General features: G+C 35.4%; 1 protein-coding gene across 1 annotated transcript; it reads left to right on the forward strand.

Annotated features, from left to right (window-relative positions):
* The first annotated feature begins 11017 nt into the window (after positions 1-11017).
* LOC104227665 (rapid alkalinization factor) lies at positions 11018-11780 on the forward strand. Its single transcript, XM_009779962.2, has one exon. The coding sequence runs from the start codon at positions 11172-11174 to the stop codon at positions 11517-11519; it is 348 nt and encodes a 115-aa protein (XP_009778264.1). The 5' UTR covers positions 11018-11171; the 3' UTR covers positions 11520-11780.
* Positions 11781-17055: the final 5275 nt, after the last annotated feature.

The raw sequence follows: 17055 nt of genomic DNA on the forward strand, positions 1-17055 counted from the left end.
CCTCTCTTAAACCCATTTTCTAAGAGAAATTTTAACAATCTTTCATACCACGCTCGAGGAGCCTGCTCTAACTCATATAGAGCTTTGTCCAATTTGAACACATATTCAGGGTACTCATGACATTCAAACCTAGGGGGTTGCTTCACATAGACTTCTTCCTTAAGCAGTCCATTCAAAAATACACTTTTGACATCCATTTGGAACAAAGTAAATTCCATATGAGAAGCAAAGGCGATTAGAATTCTGATGGATTCCATGCAAGCCACTGGAGCAAATGTTTTATCATAGTCAATCCCTTCCTCATAATTGTATCCTTGGACCACTAATCTGGCCTTGTTCCTTGTGGTAATTCCAAGTTCATCGAGCTTGTTTCTGAATACCCACTTGGTTCCTGTAATGGTTCTATATGGGGTTCTGGGTACCAGGTGCCACACACTATTTCTCTCAAACTGATGCAGCTCGTCTTGCATGGTTGTAATACAATCTGCATCTTTTAAGGCTTCCTTGATGTTCTTGGGTTCAATCTGGGAGAGAAAGGCTGAGAAGGCAAGTGAATTTCTAGCTCTTGACCTGGTTTGAACTCCGGAATCTAGAGGAGTGATTATGTTGTCTATAGGGTGAGAACTTTGATGGCTCCAGTTAGATGTCTAGGGTTCATTCTGAGAGAAGGAAGGTATGTTTGGCTGATTTTCTTCTATCCTTCTCTCAGATGCCAGTGGAGTTCCCTGAACTGCATCAACCACTCTTTCTTCGGCTTCAGTGATTGTAATTGAAGTGCTTGGTTTTGTTGATGATGAGGCAGTGTTATCTTCATTTGTCTCCTTCACTTAACTCATCATGTATGCCTTTCTGTTTGTCATGTTAATGACTTCACCAGGAATAAGTAAGGGTTATTCATCTTGATCTTCCTCAGCACTCTTCTCAAATGATGGATGAGATTCATCAAAAATAACATGAACGCTTTCTTCAACACATTGAGTCCGCTTGTTATATATCTTGTAAGCCTTGCTTTGAGAAGAGTAGCCAAGAAATATCCCTTTGTCATTTTTGACATCGAACTTACCAAGCTGACCCTTTCCGTTATTGAGAACATATCATTTGCATCCAAATGTTCTTAGGTAAGTCAGCTTGGGTTTTCTTCTATTCAGCAATTCATACGAGGTCTTATTCAGAATTGATCTGATCATACACCTGTTCACTAAGTAGCAGGCAGTGTTCACAGCTTCAACCCAGAAGTTCTTTGCATGTTCACTTTCAATCAGTATTGTTCTGGCAATTTCTTCTAGAGTTCTATTCTTTCTTTCTACTACTCCATTTTGCTGTGGAGTTCTGGGAGCTAAGAAGTTGTGAGTGATGGCGTTTTTATTGCAAAATCATCAAATTTGACATTGTCAAATTTTGTCCCATGATCTAATCTAATGCATACAACTCTAGACTCCATCTTCACCTGGATTTTCTTCACAAAAGCCACAAATACTTCAACAGTTTCATCTTTTGTTCTAAGAAATAGAGTCCATGTGAATTTGGAATAGTCATACACGATTACAAAAATGTATCTCTTTCCTCCTCTGCTTTGCACCCTCATAGGTCCACACAGATCCATATGTAGGAGCTCAAGAGGTTTTGAGGTGCTCACATATCTTTTTACTTAAAGGAGGACTTTACATATTTTCCTCTAGCACAAGCATCACAAACTTTTTGAGTTTTGAATTGTGACATTGGCAAACCATGGACCAGTTCCTTCTGAATTAGTTTGTTTAGAAGGGAAAAGCTTGCCTGGCCCAGTCTTCTGTGCCATAGTTCAGCATCATCGTCAACCGCCTTTAGACAACTCAGATCACCACTCTGTAAGGATTCGAAATCAGCAACATAGATGTTCTTGTATCTTTTGGCCACCAGAACTATTTCACCGGTCACAAGGACAGTGACTGTACATATTTTGGACAAGAATTCAACATTGTTTCCTTTATCACAAATTTGAAATACACTCAGGAGACTGTACTTAAGTCCATTGACATAGTATACATTTTCAATAAAGTGAGTGAGTGACTTCCCAACTTTTCCAACTCCAAGAATGTACCCCTTTTTGTCGTTGCCAAAGGATACACTCCCTCCTTGCAGGGCTTTTAGTGAAAGAAAAGTCTGTTGTATTCCCAATCATGTGTTTCGAACACCCACTATCCATGAACCATTATTGATCACTTCCATTCTTTGTTCCCTGCACAAAGATTAGGAGTTAGTTTTAGGAATCCAAACAAGTTTGGGTCTCTTGTAGTAACCAAGAGGATGAATAAGAGCTCTCTTAGTCCATGTAGGTAATGTGTGTTTCTTGTGAGTGGAACCTGGTTCCTCTTTTATGGTCACAGTTTCAGCAGCCACTTTATCTTTTGATACTGATTAATTCTTGGCCTGGACACCTTCCTTAAAGTGCCCAGTGTTCCCACGTTGGGTACGAGGCCAGTTATCAGATGCAGCACTCTTACTGTGAGGGTTGTAAGGAGTTTTCTCCTTTGGGAACCCTGCTCCCCGCCCTTTTTCATTGTCAGTAGTGAGCAAGGCAGTGGTAGCTTCTAAGGACCAGGTCCACTTTAGAGACCTTTCACGATCATTCATTACTTTTTCTAGATTGGCTTGGAGGATCTCGTTTTTCTCAATTTCAGCACACATCCTATATCTCAAGGCCTTCACCTCATCTTCAAGCCTAAAATATTCCTCACTAACTATCCCCTTTCCTCTTTTAGAGCTATCAGGTTATGAATTAGTCAAAGGCTTTACTATTAGTTCCCTTTGGTCTGCAGTTCCTGCCAAGAGATCACTCTTTTCTTTTCTAAGAATTTTAATGGTTTCTTTTGATCAGTAATTGCAGCCACTAAGTCTTCTCTAGTATTTTTCAGATTCTTCTAGCTCTAAGAACAAGAAATCCCTATCCTCCTCAAGACTATAGAAGGCAGTAATTAAAACATCAGCTAAACACATGAGTTTATTTGGAGAATAGGATTTCAGATTTTTTTGAACATCCCTGAAATTTACCTCTTCATTGTCATTGTCTTCATCATTATCTGATTGAGCCATCAAAGCAAGCATTGAGTCATATCCAATCTTTTCGCCTTCAACTGCCATCGTGGAACTATCATCAGTATCAGATTTATCTTGTTTTACTTATGTAGTTCCCTCATAAGCTATTTTCAAAGCCTCCCATATTTCCTTGGCAATGTCGCATGTAGAGATTCTGTCGTACTCTTTAGGTCTCAAACCATATACCAGAATTTTCTTGGCACGAAAGTTCTTCTCCACCGCTTTCTTATCTACTTCATTATATTCTTTGCTGTTTTTTTATTGAAAATGAAAATTCATTTAGTACCTTGATTGGAACAAACAGACCATCGCAGATGACATCGCAAAGCTCACAATCCTCAGCCATGATGAAATCATGCATTCTAGCTTTCCACCACCAATAGCATTTTCCATCAAACTTGGGTGGGTGGTATATAGATTGACCTTCTTCAAAATTTAGTGGAGCGGCCATGAGGATCCTTCCTATGTGTTAGCCTGATAGGAGGAACCTGCTCTGATACCAATTGTTAGATTGTATGGATCTACCAAATCGTACGGTACTTGGTCCTCTACAAGATTCTGCTGAGAGCACTTAGTAAAGCAGTAAGTAAATGAGGTAGAGAATTTTTACGTGGAAAACTCCCACACAAGGAGATCAAAAAACCATGACCTACCTTGTAGGATTTTAACTTCGCTAACTTGTAATATTACCTATTACAATCCACTTTACAATACTTTCTATAACAAAGAATTTACTCAACTAACTTGTGGTACCTTTACCACAAGCCACTTTGTGACTATCTTAGTTACAAAGGCTTTTTCTAACTTGTGATGCTATCACCATAAGTCACTTTGTAATTATACGATTACAAAGACTTTTCCTTATGACTAAATATAGTCACAACATAAACTCAACAAGTTTACGGATTTACAAGAGGATTCCTAATCAGTATGCTTCTAGATAAGCGATTTAGGAGATATGGTAAGTACAATAACAAGGCTACAACTCAACTAGGACAGCAAACATCAATCTTTTAGGAACTGATTCATAGTGGCGTTCAACCTTGTTCTTCAAGCTTGAGAGGATGATTTTTCTGTTTTTGCAAGAGGCTTGAATGAGAAACAGAAACCTTCCAGTAATGTTTTTGTATAAAGCACCTTTGGTACATCTTGATCACATGACTTGAAATGATGTGAGTACTTTGTTTGGTTAGAGAGTGAGTGGGCTAACAGTATGGTGCAGTGCGGCAGAAATAGTATCGTCGGTCACTTTATTTCCAGCTGTGTCGAAATGACTTTGTACTGCTATGAGGAAATCACAAAAGCATCAGGTCCTTGTTTGGTTCCTAGTTCCTGAAGCTGTAGCAATTCATCTTTCGCTGAAATCTGTTAATGCTTGCAGTAATCCAAGTAGGTCAGGTTCCCTATCTGGTTCTTAGCCATAAGTTTGTTAGATCATCAAAACATCATGCAAGAGCATTAAAGATCTATCACAAGCTCTCCACTCAAAGAGAATATTTCCAAAGTGAAGGGATATGTATAGAAATACGTAAAACTCTTGGGTAAGGTTACCCGATCAGCCAGGTCGGGAGCAATAATATATAAGCACTGGCAATGACGGTCTTCCGTAACAGTATGGATGCTGGAAGGGAGGATAGAAGAAGGATATTTGCTAACGGCCCATGTACGAGAGTTAACAGAAGAAAATTTCTCTTCAAAGACTTTTGTTATAACAAGACTTCTAGGGATGATGGTATTCACTGTTGGAGGAGCAGCATCCTCGGCTTTGTTCTTGTTTTTAGAGGAATAAGCCATTATACGTTATAGAAGAAGGACAAGATTTTTTCATTTGAAGAGAGTTAAATGAAAATTGAAGAACGGTGTCACACCTCCTTTTTTCACTTACACCCCCGGAAGGGTGTAAAGGAGTTTTTCCAATTAAAGGACAATCAAAACGGGATTAATTATTAAAAGATTCAGAGTCGCCACTTGGGATAATTTATGGTATCCCAAGTCACCGGTTCAAATCTCGAATCAAGGAAAGATTGACTCTGTTTAACAGTCTGCGAACCAGAAATCTGGGTAAGGAATTTTGTTAATCCGGGAGAAGGTGTTAGGCATTCCCGAGTTTCGTGGGTCTAGCACGATCGCTCAACTGTTATAATCGACTTAATTATCTGATTTTAGAACATTTTGAACCTATGTGCAAATTTTAACTTTAAAACCACTTTTATTTAATTTTAAAGAAGATTGAACGTCGTTTAAAACATGTCTTTGGATCGCGCCACATGAAATGCACCCGCAATCCTAAACATATTTTTTCAACGTTTTATGATTTTGGATTTGGGTCACATGAAATGCACACCCGAGTTTAAGAATGCAATATTAAATTACGCGCCTAAAGCAACTATGCATTTTTAACTTTACGAGGGCCATGGAAAATTCGCTAAATGACACGCCTCGAATTCTAAGAATTAAAATAATAACTAAGCAAGGGCCATGCATTTGAAGATTTCATTTGGCACGACCCCTCGGTTCCAACTTTTTAAAGGAAATTCAAAACCAAACTTTCAAGGGCCACAACTACTCTTCACAATTAATCTTGTCACTACTTAAAACTACATCATGTTATTAACGTAATAATCAACATATTCCAGACGTACTCATGTGCATGACAAATTATTGCAACCAGAATCAGGTAGATGAACAAAACTCAACATAAACTAACCAAAGTTTCATTCATGAATTCGAATAAGTGCAGAAAGGTGAATGTTTCGACTAAGTAGGCTAGAATAAGTAGTAAGCGAGAACAATATTGTACGTGAACCAATACTCTCAGGCAATTAAGCATGAATTCATCGTAATGGCCCTACGGCAACACAAGATCCCAACAATTAAAGAGATAAACAATAACCTGAATAATTACAAACAACTATTACCAGCCCATTTCCTTTAAACTAAACATGATTTAGACATGTTAAATCTAACACAACACCAATAAGCAGTAAACCAGCACAAATAAGCAGTAAAACCAAACAAACAAGCAGGGGAGTTCAAGATTCAACGTTGAAAATGTACCCAAACATTGAAGCAACTAAGAAGGGATTAGAATGGACCTGAGATATATTTTTTTTAAAATGGAATCTGAAAATGCTTAACGAAACTCGACGGAGCCGCGACGGAACTCAACAACGGACCTCGATGATACCACGACCTTGGACTTGATGTTTCCAAACTCAAATAACGATAAAAGACGAAGCCAAAACCTACTGGGTCGAAAGCTAACTTGGTGACGATTGAGGCTGCTTTGCATCGGGTTTCAACAGAATAGGAGCGAACCTTCAGCTGCTCCTTGTTTGACTAAACATGGTGCTCGGACAAGAGAATTAATGCAGAAGGAGCAAGGAACGAACATAAAAGAGAGGGAGGCGCAATTGGAGTTTTGGAGTTGGAGAAATGGTATTTGGCTAGTCAGCGGCGCGTCTGGAACTCGTTAATCTGACGAGCCAGTGGAGCTCATTTTTTCAGCGAGTTTCAGGCAGAGATGGGGGTCATTTAATGATTAACGTTCGGGGTCGTTGGCGTTTTTCCGGCGAGCTGGGGTCATCTGACTCGCCGCTTGAGAGATATGGTTGTGTTGTTGCCGTTGGTTGAAGAAGAAGAACAGAGAAGGGGTCCAAAGAGACAGGAATCTGGGGGGGGATTGAAGAAGATGAGGTGGGGGGGAAGGGTCCTGTCAAAGCTGCGCAACTTTCTTCTTTTGTTCCCCGCCTTTTTTTGTTCTTTTCGTTCCTTTTTTTATTTTATAGTCTAGGTTTTTGGTAGGGTTTTAGGTTAAGGGGTATGGGCCTAGAAATTATGGGCTTGACAATTATGAGCTAGGCCCAAAATTAAGCCTAAAGATGGGTTGCTCGAGCCCAAGCTCTATTCTTTCGCTGCGAATGAGATTAAAAATACGGGCTCATTTATTAATTAATCCTACTATTCAGGTAATTATTAAAATAAAACAAACCTATTTTTGGCATTTTCAAATATCATACTAAAATAAAAATACGATACTATTTTTATATATTTTTTAGGATTTTTCTTTAAGATTAAAATGACTACAAAACATTAATGAACCTATTTTGTGATTTTTTTGTTTTCTTATAATAAAATAAAGTAAAAGAGTCAAAATTACTTAAAATATCTATATTATGCCTAAATTGAATATTTACGCGCTAAAATATGAAAAATCTTTGGGAGGGTCAAAAATCACATGTCTACAACGGAATACCAGTAGAATGAAGGAAGCATGAGAGAGTTTAGAGAATTAAGGAGTACGAATGAAGGAAATTGATACGTTTAAGTAAAAGTTTAGGCGGCTAAGTTCGTGGCCATGATTACCTCGATAACTGGCAAAAGTTATGCTGAATCGTGGGATGATGCGTGTTCGGGGCATTAAATGCGAAGAGAAGTGCGGCTAATCAACCGTTAGAAGCTTTTCAGAGGGCATCAGAGTAATTCCCGCCAAAAAGATGTTTCTACCAACTTTTCGGTTACTCAAAGTTTTGCCATCCGAAAACAGGGGGACTATCTATATAAGGTAAAATATGTTCATATTAAATGATCGTGTGAGAAAGCGACACGTGGAGCCGAAGACAGAAAATAGTCAGAACCGTAGGCAACGATCTCATTTGTTACCGGAGAGAACAATATTCATAAAGGCGAAATCAATGTCTGTCACTCGATAGCATTCAATGAAGAATATTCTGTAGCATTAAGTGCACGATCCGTTACAGAGAATATGGCATTCACTGTCTTCCGTTATACATTCTTCAATGGTCCTCATAATTGTCATTTAAGAAAAGCTTGATCCTAGGACCTTGTTCCCTAGGTACATGTATAAGTAGTGAGCTCCACCATCATTGTAAGGTACACGAATTTTTTGAAAAACTCATACTATAATCAATCCAAAGCTCTATATATTTTTATATTCTTATTACTTGATTCGGTCATTGTTGTACATGGAAGTCTTGTTCCCGAAATAGTTATTTCTGTTATCTTATCTTCATCCCAAGGCTAAGTATTGTATTTTTCTTCAATTATTTTATTATTTAAGAATCAAATTAATTCACTTGTCTAGAAACTACGTATAAATTCAACTATACCATTTTACGGGTAAACACCTTTATCTAAACAAGCATGGACAATAAACTCGCATTAGAAAGGATATGTAGTTGTTGTGGTTAACCAAATTATTCGAATTAGTGGAACGGCGTAATTACTTTCATCCCTTTTATTTCTCTATTGTTTTATATTTAAGGAATTTTTACCTCTTATAGCAAAGGTTAACACATTATTTATTTTAAATAAATACCATTTAAAAAAATTATATTCTATAGATACCTTTTAAGGTTTATAGCAAAATATTTAATTTTGGTTACCTCCTAGCCCTAAGCCACTAAATACGCTATTCAGTTATACTATTTTCTTTCTCTCTCTATTTTGATACATCACATTCTCTTCCCCATCCCATTAAAATTTCCGCTCTCCTCCTCCTTCTAACGGCATCTTCTCAACTGAAAAAATCCAACAACTTGAGTGACAACGGTGTGTGGAATCCATCCACTAAAATGTTCCGGAAACTGCCGGTTTGTCTCGTTAACCCTCCACAGAATCATGGACTGAGAGAGGTTGCAGGGTTGAGCCAAATTTATGGTGGTTTTGGGTATGATACTTCTGCTAATGATTATAAGGTCGTTAAAATAGCCCAATTTTATCACTTCTCTGGTAGTTCCTTAGTTACTGTTACAATGGTTTATAGTTTGAAGTTGGGTTTGTGGAAGAAGAAGGTTCAGGATTGTCCATACTAGTTGGTTAAGGAAGACACAGCTCGTTTGCAAGTTGAGAGATTGTTCATTATCGATATCAGAAAGCAGTTTCCACAGATCTTTGAGCAAATTCCGATATGTCTACCGAAGAAGAAGCCGTCCGACGCCTTCGGCACTCGCCGACTATCGGAAGAAGCTCTATTTGGCTACAAGACGGAAATTAGGGTTTGTTCTTGAGCAAAGATGACGAAGTTTGGGGCTGAGCAACTTGATTTTCTGTTAATATATTTGAATATTTTTTCAACGTATCACGCTGTTTTTTCATGTATTTCATTGTATCCATTGTCTTTTTTCCATTATAATTCAATGTATCTCGCTGTATTCCGTGTATTTCATTGTATTCACTGTCTTTTTTTCATTGTTTTTCAATGTATCCCGTTGTATTCTATGTATTTCATTGTTTTCACTGTCTCGCTATATGCCATGAATCTATTCATATTTTTTTTTAATTAATATAATTTATGTATTCAGATGCATTATATAATTTCTCTAAAGATTGCTATGCTTTTGGGGTATTTTTCAGTTGAGAATCTTTTTTATAACCGAAAATACAAATTTTGTATGTTATAATTGAGTTTGTTGAGTTATATTAGGAGTATATTATGTTAATTGATACACTTTCCGTTTAAAACAGTGTAATCCCCTGTTTCACATCGTGAATACAGTTAAATACAGTAATATGTCCCGCTGTAATCTCATGTTTCACGCGATGAATACAGTCGAATACAATAATTGATTAGCTGGACTTCCCTGATTCACGTCTATTTTGCTAATGTACTCATGAATACAATAACTTAAATATATCAAATATATTTTATAACCTCAAAAAGGTATTTATAATTCGTAATATAGCAAATAGTATTTATAGATGGTTGATTACTAGTGAAGTGATTTATGAAAATTTAATCATTGATAACGGAGAATCTGTAACGGTGACGGATATGAGCTGGACAGAAAAAAGGCAGGTAGAGCGAAAACGTGTTTCGGTTGACAAGATTATTGGACGGACTTGCCCAAATTATAGAAAGCCCTAACTAGCTCTGCCGTCTTTTTCTTTTCTCTATAATCCTATTTTTATTTAATACTCCAATAAATACTACAGCTCTCCCACTATTCTTTTTCTCTTCCTACTACGTGACCAACGGGACAACTCAGTCAACCGAATATCTCTTTTATTCTCTAATTTGGACATCATATTTCCTACTTATTACGATTCTTGCCCCTACCTAACCTTATCAAATTTCACACCTTTCCCTTTCTTTTTCCTTGGGATATTGTCTTGTATTGCTTCCAATCAATTTTATGTTCTAGTTAAGGAATGATCGATACCTTGCTTTTAGTCATCTTCTAAGAAAATGGTTATTTTTCATAACTTTTAATCGATTAAAGATTTATACTCTAAAATGATAAGTATTCAAAAACTTTAGTAATAAGTTTGACTATTTACATTGTCTATTAACTTATTCTAACGTTATTCTATCAGGTTTACCTGCCCCACAATCATGTATAATCCAAGGTAATAAGAAAAGAACTTTTTCTAATTTTTGAAGAGAGGAAAAAATAAAATAAAAATAAATTTTCTACCATTAGAAATTTTCAACATGATTTTAAATGGTTGACTAAGACAATTTCAGAATTAGCAAATTCTAATAAATAAGTATTTACACATTGAGCGTCTACAATTAAATTAAGTTACACCACTATTAAGACTAAGGAGTGGTATGCACATAAGCAAAAGACCATATTGCATTCTAGTCATTTTGGTTCATAAGATAAACCTCACATTATTTCAACTATTTTATGCTAAGTTGTAGTAATTTATTGACAATTGTCAAACTAAAACCGTGATTGGAATTTTCTCAATATTTGATAGCTACCTCACCATTTAATTATGTCCAATATGTATAATGCCGGCTTTTAAAACATTAAAATAAATCTCCCTTTAAATTTTCCGCGTTGAAATAAAAAGTTAGTGGACACCCAATAAATCAAACTCTCCTAATCCTTCCTGGCAATTTGGTAATAAAGTCGAGTATCAAGGCTAAATAGAAAGCCACCTCTACTTATAATACAACTGGCCTTGCCCATTAGCTGTTGTCTTAGTTCAAGATTTTGTTTTTGCCAAGTCTCAACAGCGAAAACATAGTGAGAAGATACCAAAAACCAGCCGTCCAAAGCATAAACAGGCAAAAATAGCTAAAGGGTGTTTTTAATTTCTCATCATTTTTTCAGTACAAGGTAAAAATGGGAGTTCCTTCAGGTTTAGTTCTTTGTGTTCTGATCGGAGCTTTTTTCATTACAATGGCGGCTGCCGGAGATAGTGGGGCCTACGATTGGGTGATGCCGGCGAGATCTGGTGGGGGATGCAACGGGAGTATTGGAGATTGCATGGCTGAAGAAGAGGAGTTTGAGCTGGACAGTGAGTCAAACAGGCGCATTTTAGCCACCAAAAAGTACATCAGCTATGGTGCGCTGCAGAAGAACAGTGTACCTTGTTCTCGCCGTGGAGCCTCGTATTACAACTGCAAACCTGGTGCTCAGGCTAATCCTTACTCTCGTGGTTGCAGTGCTATCACTCGTTGCAGGAGTTAAGTTCTGTATTTCTCTTCTTCTTCCACAAAATCCAAAAAAATGTATTTTTCCTGGTAAATTGAATTTTTCTTTTTCCTTTTTTTTTTTTGAGATGGGGTTGCTTGGTATACGAATGAGGAGAGAAGATGTTGATGGGAATTGATTGTTGTCATAAACTTTTTTATTTTTTTAATTTTTTTTCGGATGATGTTTTTATATACAACTTATAGTAACTGAATTTGTCTGTCAATAATTCAATTCAACATACTCCTAGTATTACAAGTTTTTGTGCCTTTTGTCTCTGTTTGCAAATTCAACCCCCCCCCCCCCTAAAACCCACCTACGCACCCAAAAGGGTGTAAACTTCTTGATGTTGATATTGAATGATGAATTATTGGAAATTTGTGAGGTTTGTTTGGACGGGTATGGTAATTTTCGAGATTTGTCATGTTTCAAGATCTGGATTTGAATATTTCAATAATTGGAGGGACTGGTCGATACAGACTGTTGTTTGATTTGGTTATAATTTGTGATAGTAAAAGGGTTTTTGTGTGAACAAAGGAAAGCTGTCTTTGGATCTGTCTCTTTGTGTGAAAATGGAGAGTACTTGAAATGCTGAACTTGAGAGAATAAAGAATAAGGAAATGACACAAACAAGGGGAAAAGTTTGATGAAGATTTGAATAGATTCTTTGCAGAAAGTGTAGCAAACTTGCAATTTTGAACTTAGCTGGCTCCAAAAGGAATTAAGGAATAAAAATAAGAAAAAGATTCCGTCCATTTTAAATTGTTAAATTCGTTTCTGTTAATTTTTTTTTATTTATGGTTAAAGATGAGATAAATTTTAATTACTTAGAACTAAGAATTATTGTAATATACATGTTAACTTAATTAATTGTCAAGCTTCCTAGCAGCTCCACTATCTAATCCCTTACATATTCGAGAACCCAGAGTTGTTCAGTTGGAATTTTCCTCTAGTTTTTTTGGCTTGATAAAATAGATGGGCTAAGGGTATTTTCCTCAACATGAGCGTTGACATTAATTGCATTATCCATTAAAACCAAGATCGACATGAAAATCCATTTTGTATATTTTCAGTTTTCATCTAAGAGCAGAACTTTTCAAAATATTGAAATAGAAAAACTTAGGCAAAATACCCTAAACTTGGCATGGGTTATTAATTTCTCGCTACTCCCAATTTCTCATACACCTTAGATAAGGGGTTTTAACTAATGCGGGGGTTTGGTTGGTTGGGGGGGTTGAGGGTGGATGATTAAATTCACATATCCAGGTGTATGGGTAATTTGGACTAGCGATAGTTTGAGAAGAAAAGTAACAAAGTTGCAAAAATCAGCTTATTTTGAGAAGTGTTTACTTATTAATTTGAAGAGCACTTCTGAGCAGCAATTAGTGTTTGGCGAAGCTTTAAAAAACTGTTTTTAAGTGTATTTTTCTCAAAAGTGTTTTTAGAAGCTATTTTTTTCTGCTTCTCCAAAATTGCTTTTGCTTCTCTTCAAAAGCATTTTTTTCCTTCCAGAAGCTTGGCGAAACACCTCAATTTTTTGTCAAAAGTACTTATGTCATAAAAAAAAGCACTTTTGGTCAAACAAAGTATTAGAGTGTCTTAACCCAAAAACTTATATGGGAAAGAAGAAATGATGTTAAAAGGAGTTGTATTGAACATAGTTGGGAGTGTATTTGCCGCATTATTGAAGTTATCATAGCAAAGCTTGTAGGAAATGAGTTTGATGTTGAAGAGACCAACATATGGGAAATGGAAAACGGAAACATGACGAGCAAAATTGAGTCCAGGGCTCACAAATCGATTCACTTTACTTGGAAAATCTGTATTCCCAGTTGTAGGTTTTATGAAAACACTAGCAATTTATTTTAAAATAGAGTAGATAAAGCTTCTATTTTCATTTTTCTAAGAAAAAATTTCGACATTTCAGAAAATCTCCACCGTCAACAATGTTTAATTAAGTATAGCGGAACAATTAGGCAGAAACATAATGAAAGTATTAGAATTACTATTGTTTACAAGTTCAAGATAAATTTCTCTTAAAAATAGTCAAATTAGTAAAGTGCAAACATAACCACTGTACCTTACTCTTTCGATTTTTTTCAGCTCAAATTTGTGATTTGTCCTTTGGCTTTTCCTGCTACATTTACCAATCTTTTCACTAAGTTTTGGTGGGGGAGGGTATCAAAGTGTAACATTATTATTGTACTTAAAGTGATCTTTAAAATCTTCCACATAAGGTGTGAGTAGGTCTGATATTGCCATTTCAAGATAAAGAAGCTTTTTTTTTTAAAAATGAAAAAATAAACACCAAATGGTGAGTGGGTTTTGGTGGCTTTGCCTCTTCTTTTTTGATTTTATGTTTAAAGTCTTCACATGCTGACCATGGACTCAATGATTTTACTCAAAAACATACAGCAAAAGTATATCATATAAATATAGATTTGATTTGTCTTTCCATTATTTGAAGCTTGTTGGTGGTTAATGATGGGTCCATTTCAACCCCCGTTTTATTCATTCTAATTATTTTGAACAAATATCTTTTCCCACTTAGATTGCTTTTATTTTCACTAAAGGACCCATGCATCTACCTCTATTTATTTAAACTGCATCTACAATACGGAGTTGTATATATTTATGTTATGTCTAGATTTACAATACGTCAAGGGTTCATTAAATTTGAGTAACCGAAAATATTGTAAAATATTTCACATTCTTGAGAATATTATGTTAAACATTTCATAAGAAAACTCTTTATACATAAACCCTCTTTATGTGTTGTTAAATGTTAACCAAAGATGTTACTATTGAAAAGCTTTTTCACCTTTTTAAATTAGTGGTTAACATTTGTCTAGTGCTAATTACTTAATCCACTTTCTGACTTGTCTTAGTCATCTTTACATACTATAACAAGTAAACAAAAGGTTTCCTCTCCCCTTTCTGCATAATTATGAGGAGAACTTCATTATTTGTATACACTTAATTTTATTATTTGCAAATACTATATAGTCCCGTAAGTAGAGGGATAGACTTAATTATTTCAATCCTTCATATGTACCAATGTAAATAAATTATTCTTTATCGATGTTAAAAGTGAGCATTTTTAGTTAAATATATTATTAGATTAAAGTTAAAACCAAAACAAAGGTTAAAAGTTAAAACTATCAATTAGGCCGTGACCAGGGGCGGACCTAGGTTGGTAGTTGAGGGGTCACGTGAATCCGTTAGCCTCGGCAAAAATTCTGTATATACATATTATATATGTGTGTACTTATATACGGGACCCCTTAAATATTTTAATGGTGCCCCCAAACACAAAGTGATGGATGGAAGAAGTAGTTGCTTTGGGAACTTAAATTCTCTCCTATACTATGGTGACGCGGGTTCGAAACTACCCAAAGCTTTCCTTAGTCTGTCTCCTTTTTTTATTTTAGTACTTTGAATACAATGTAATTTTTATTTAATAGCAAATTACTTTATTTTTACTTTAATCTTCTTCTTTTCTTAATATTCAATTATAGTTTAGTACTAATACAAAATATAGTCAACTTAATTAATTTTATTCTTTTTTGTAAATTCCTTCCTTAGAATCCACAAATAGAAAAATACAAATCTTCTCTCACAATCTTCTTTAACAATCACTTTGAATTGGCAATGGAAACTAAGAGTTTGAGACTCTTCTTCAATTCTTTTAGTAATAACATACTCTTAATCGTAATTTCTTTAGTAATTGCGAAGAATTCTCTCTCCCCGTTTAGTGCTTTCTTTTTCTTTAGAACTTCTTTTTGTTAATACTTGGATGATAAGTCATCATAATCATTAAGTTTCAAAGAGTTGCAGGCCGAATTTTATCGCTGGCGATTAGCATATACAGTGGTGTCCCGTCATGCTCGAATCCTGGATCCGTCTGTGACTAACGGGAAGAAAACAAACGAATGAATTCTGTCTTCTTCCTCGAAGCTCCTGCTTGAAACACATTAAAGAGAAATTACCTGTTTTATAAATAAAAAAAATTATCAAGACGCAAAATTAAATTCAACTGATTATACGTATCTTTTTTTATTTTAAATAAGACTTTCACAACAACAACTATGAGAATTTTGTAGTTTTGTAGTTTTTGCGTTTAGGTGGATGCTGAATAATATTTCGTTCAATATTGTCTTGATTATAACATTTTATTACTTTCTTTGTGTATTGTCGTACTATGACTATCCAAAGTCAGAAGATTATTATTCTTGCTCTTATTTTGCCCTTTGAATGAACTTATAGCTTCATGTGGTTTGCCTGGTTTTGAGGCTTTCGATACAACATATTTATTTGGTAAATACTCACTTGCACCGGGTGTTTACACCAAACTATATTACCTCCCTATGGTTAATTAATTTAATTAGATAAGAATACATATAATTTATCATGGTTAAATGATTGAAGTCCGTATGCAGACGCATGTCATGTATCTATTGGTTTGGTATAAACACCCGGTGCGGGTAAGTTTTTACCTATTTATGTCCATGACATTGCTTTTAGCAAATTAATCTTTGATATTTTGTAATTGGATTTTTGTCTTTTCATCTACTTTCGCTCATTACCTATTTTCCCATGATAGTTTACGAAAATTAAAATGATAAAATTGTACAAATGAGAAGAAAAAACCATACAATCAAAAGGTAATTACTGTTCGAACCCGGATTCCCTAAATGATGGAGAATTGCCAGTGCTACAGCGGAATCTTTGTGTTGTTGGAACAGAATTGCTCGCATTTATGGACTGCGTATTATAAATCTCATTCTCCGATTGCATCTTATAAATCGCAGTCGCGATTACGCCTTTTACTCATCAATCGGCATGGCATAGGATAACGTTAGGTTAAATTATGTCGGCTAATTTTCTTCCACTCATTTCGCATTTTTACCATGATAAGATTGTACAAATGAAAAGCAGAGCTGTCAACGTGGGTCAGGCTAGCCCAGTCCGGCCCACATGAGCTTTAGTAATTGACGGGCTGGGCTGGGTTAGTCCATCATTTTGACGGGTCTTATAATGGTCAGCCCATCCCAGTCTATGTGGATCACGGGCCGGCCCATCATTTTTAAAAATATAATTTTATATTTTTTCTTTAAGTTATGACCTAAAAAAAGATAATTATTTAAAAGTTAAAAAATATCTTATTGGAAAAAATTCGCAAAACTAAATAACTTTTTATATTGTTCCAATATATCACAATAAATACTAAAAAAATAAAAGACAAGACTATATTTCATTCACTAAAAGTCAAAACTTAAAACAAACTATTCAAAAGAACGTTCATGATGCTTATGAGATATCCAACACACCATCTTCATCAAACACATTTGAATCCGCTTGTGACAAGGTTGTCTTAACATCTTCACTTTCATCTACCATTCATATGCAATATTAATTAGTTAAATTTTAAAAATTAATAATATTTAAATTCACATAAAAAAAATATTACCAATTTGAGTTCGGAAAAACCTATGCAGCCAATTTCAAGTAGTAACAAGTGTTTGGACATTTT

The sequence above is a fragment of the Nicotiana sylvestris genome, chromosome 1 (genome assembly GCF_000393655.2).
Source record: "Nicotiana sylvestris chromosome 1, ASM39365v2, whole genome shotgun sequence".
Lineage (NCBI taxonomy): Eukaryota > Viridiplantae > Streptophyta > Magnoliopsida > Solanales > Solanaceae > Nicotiana > Nicotiana sylvestris.

Bases quoted from the DNA above. Each gene is read 5' to 3' on its own strand.
- LOC104227665 (XM_009779962.2), top strand. From the start codon at position 11,172: ATGGGAGTTCCTTCAGGTTTAGTTCTTTGTGTTCTGATCGGAGCTTTT.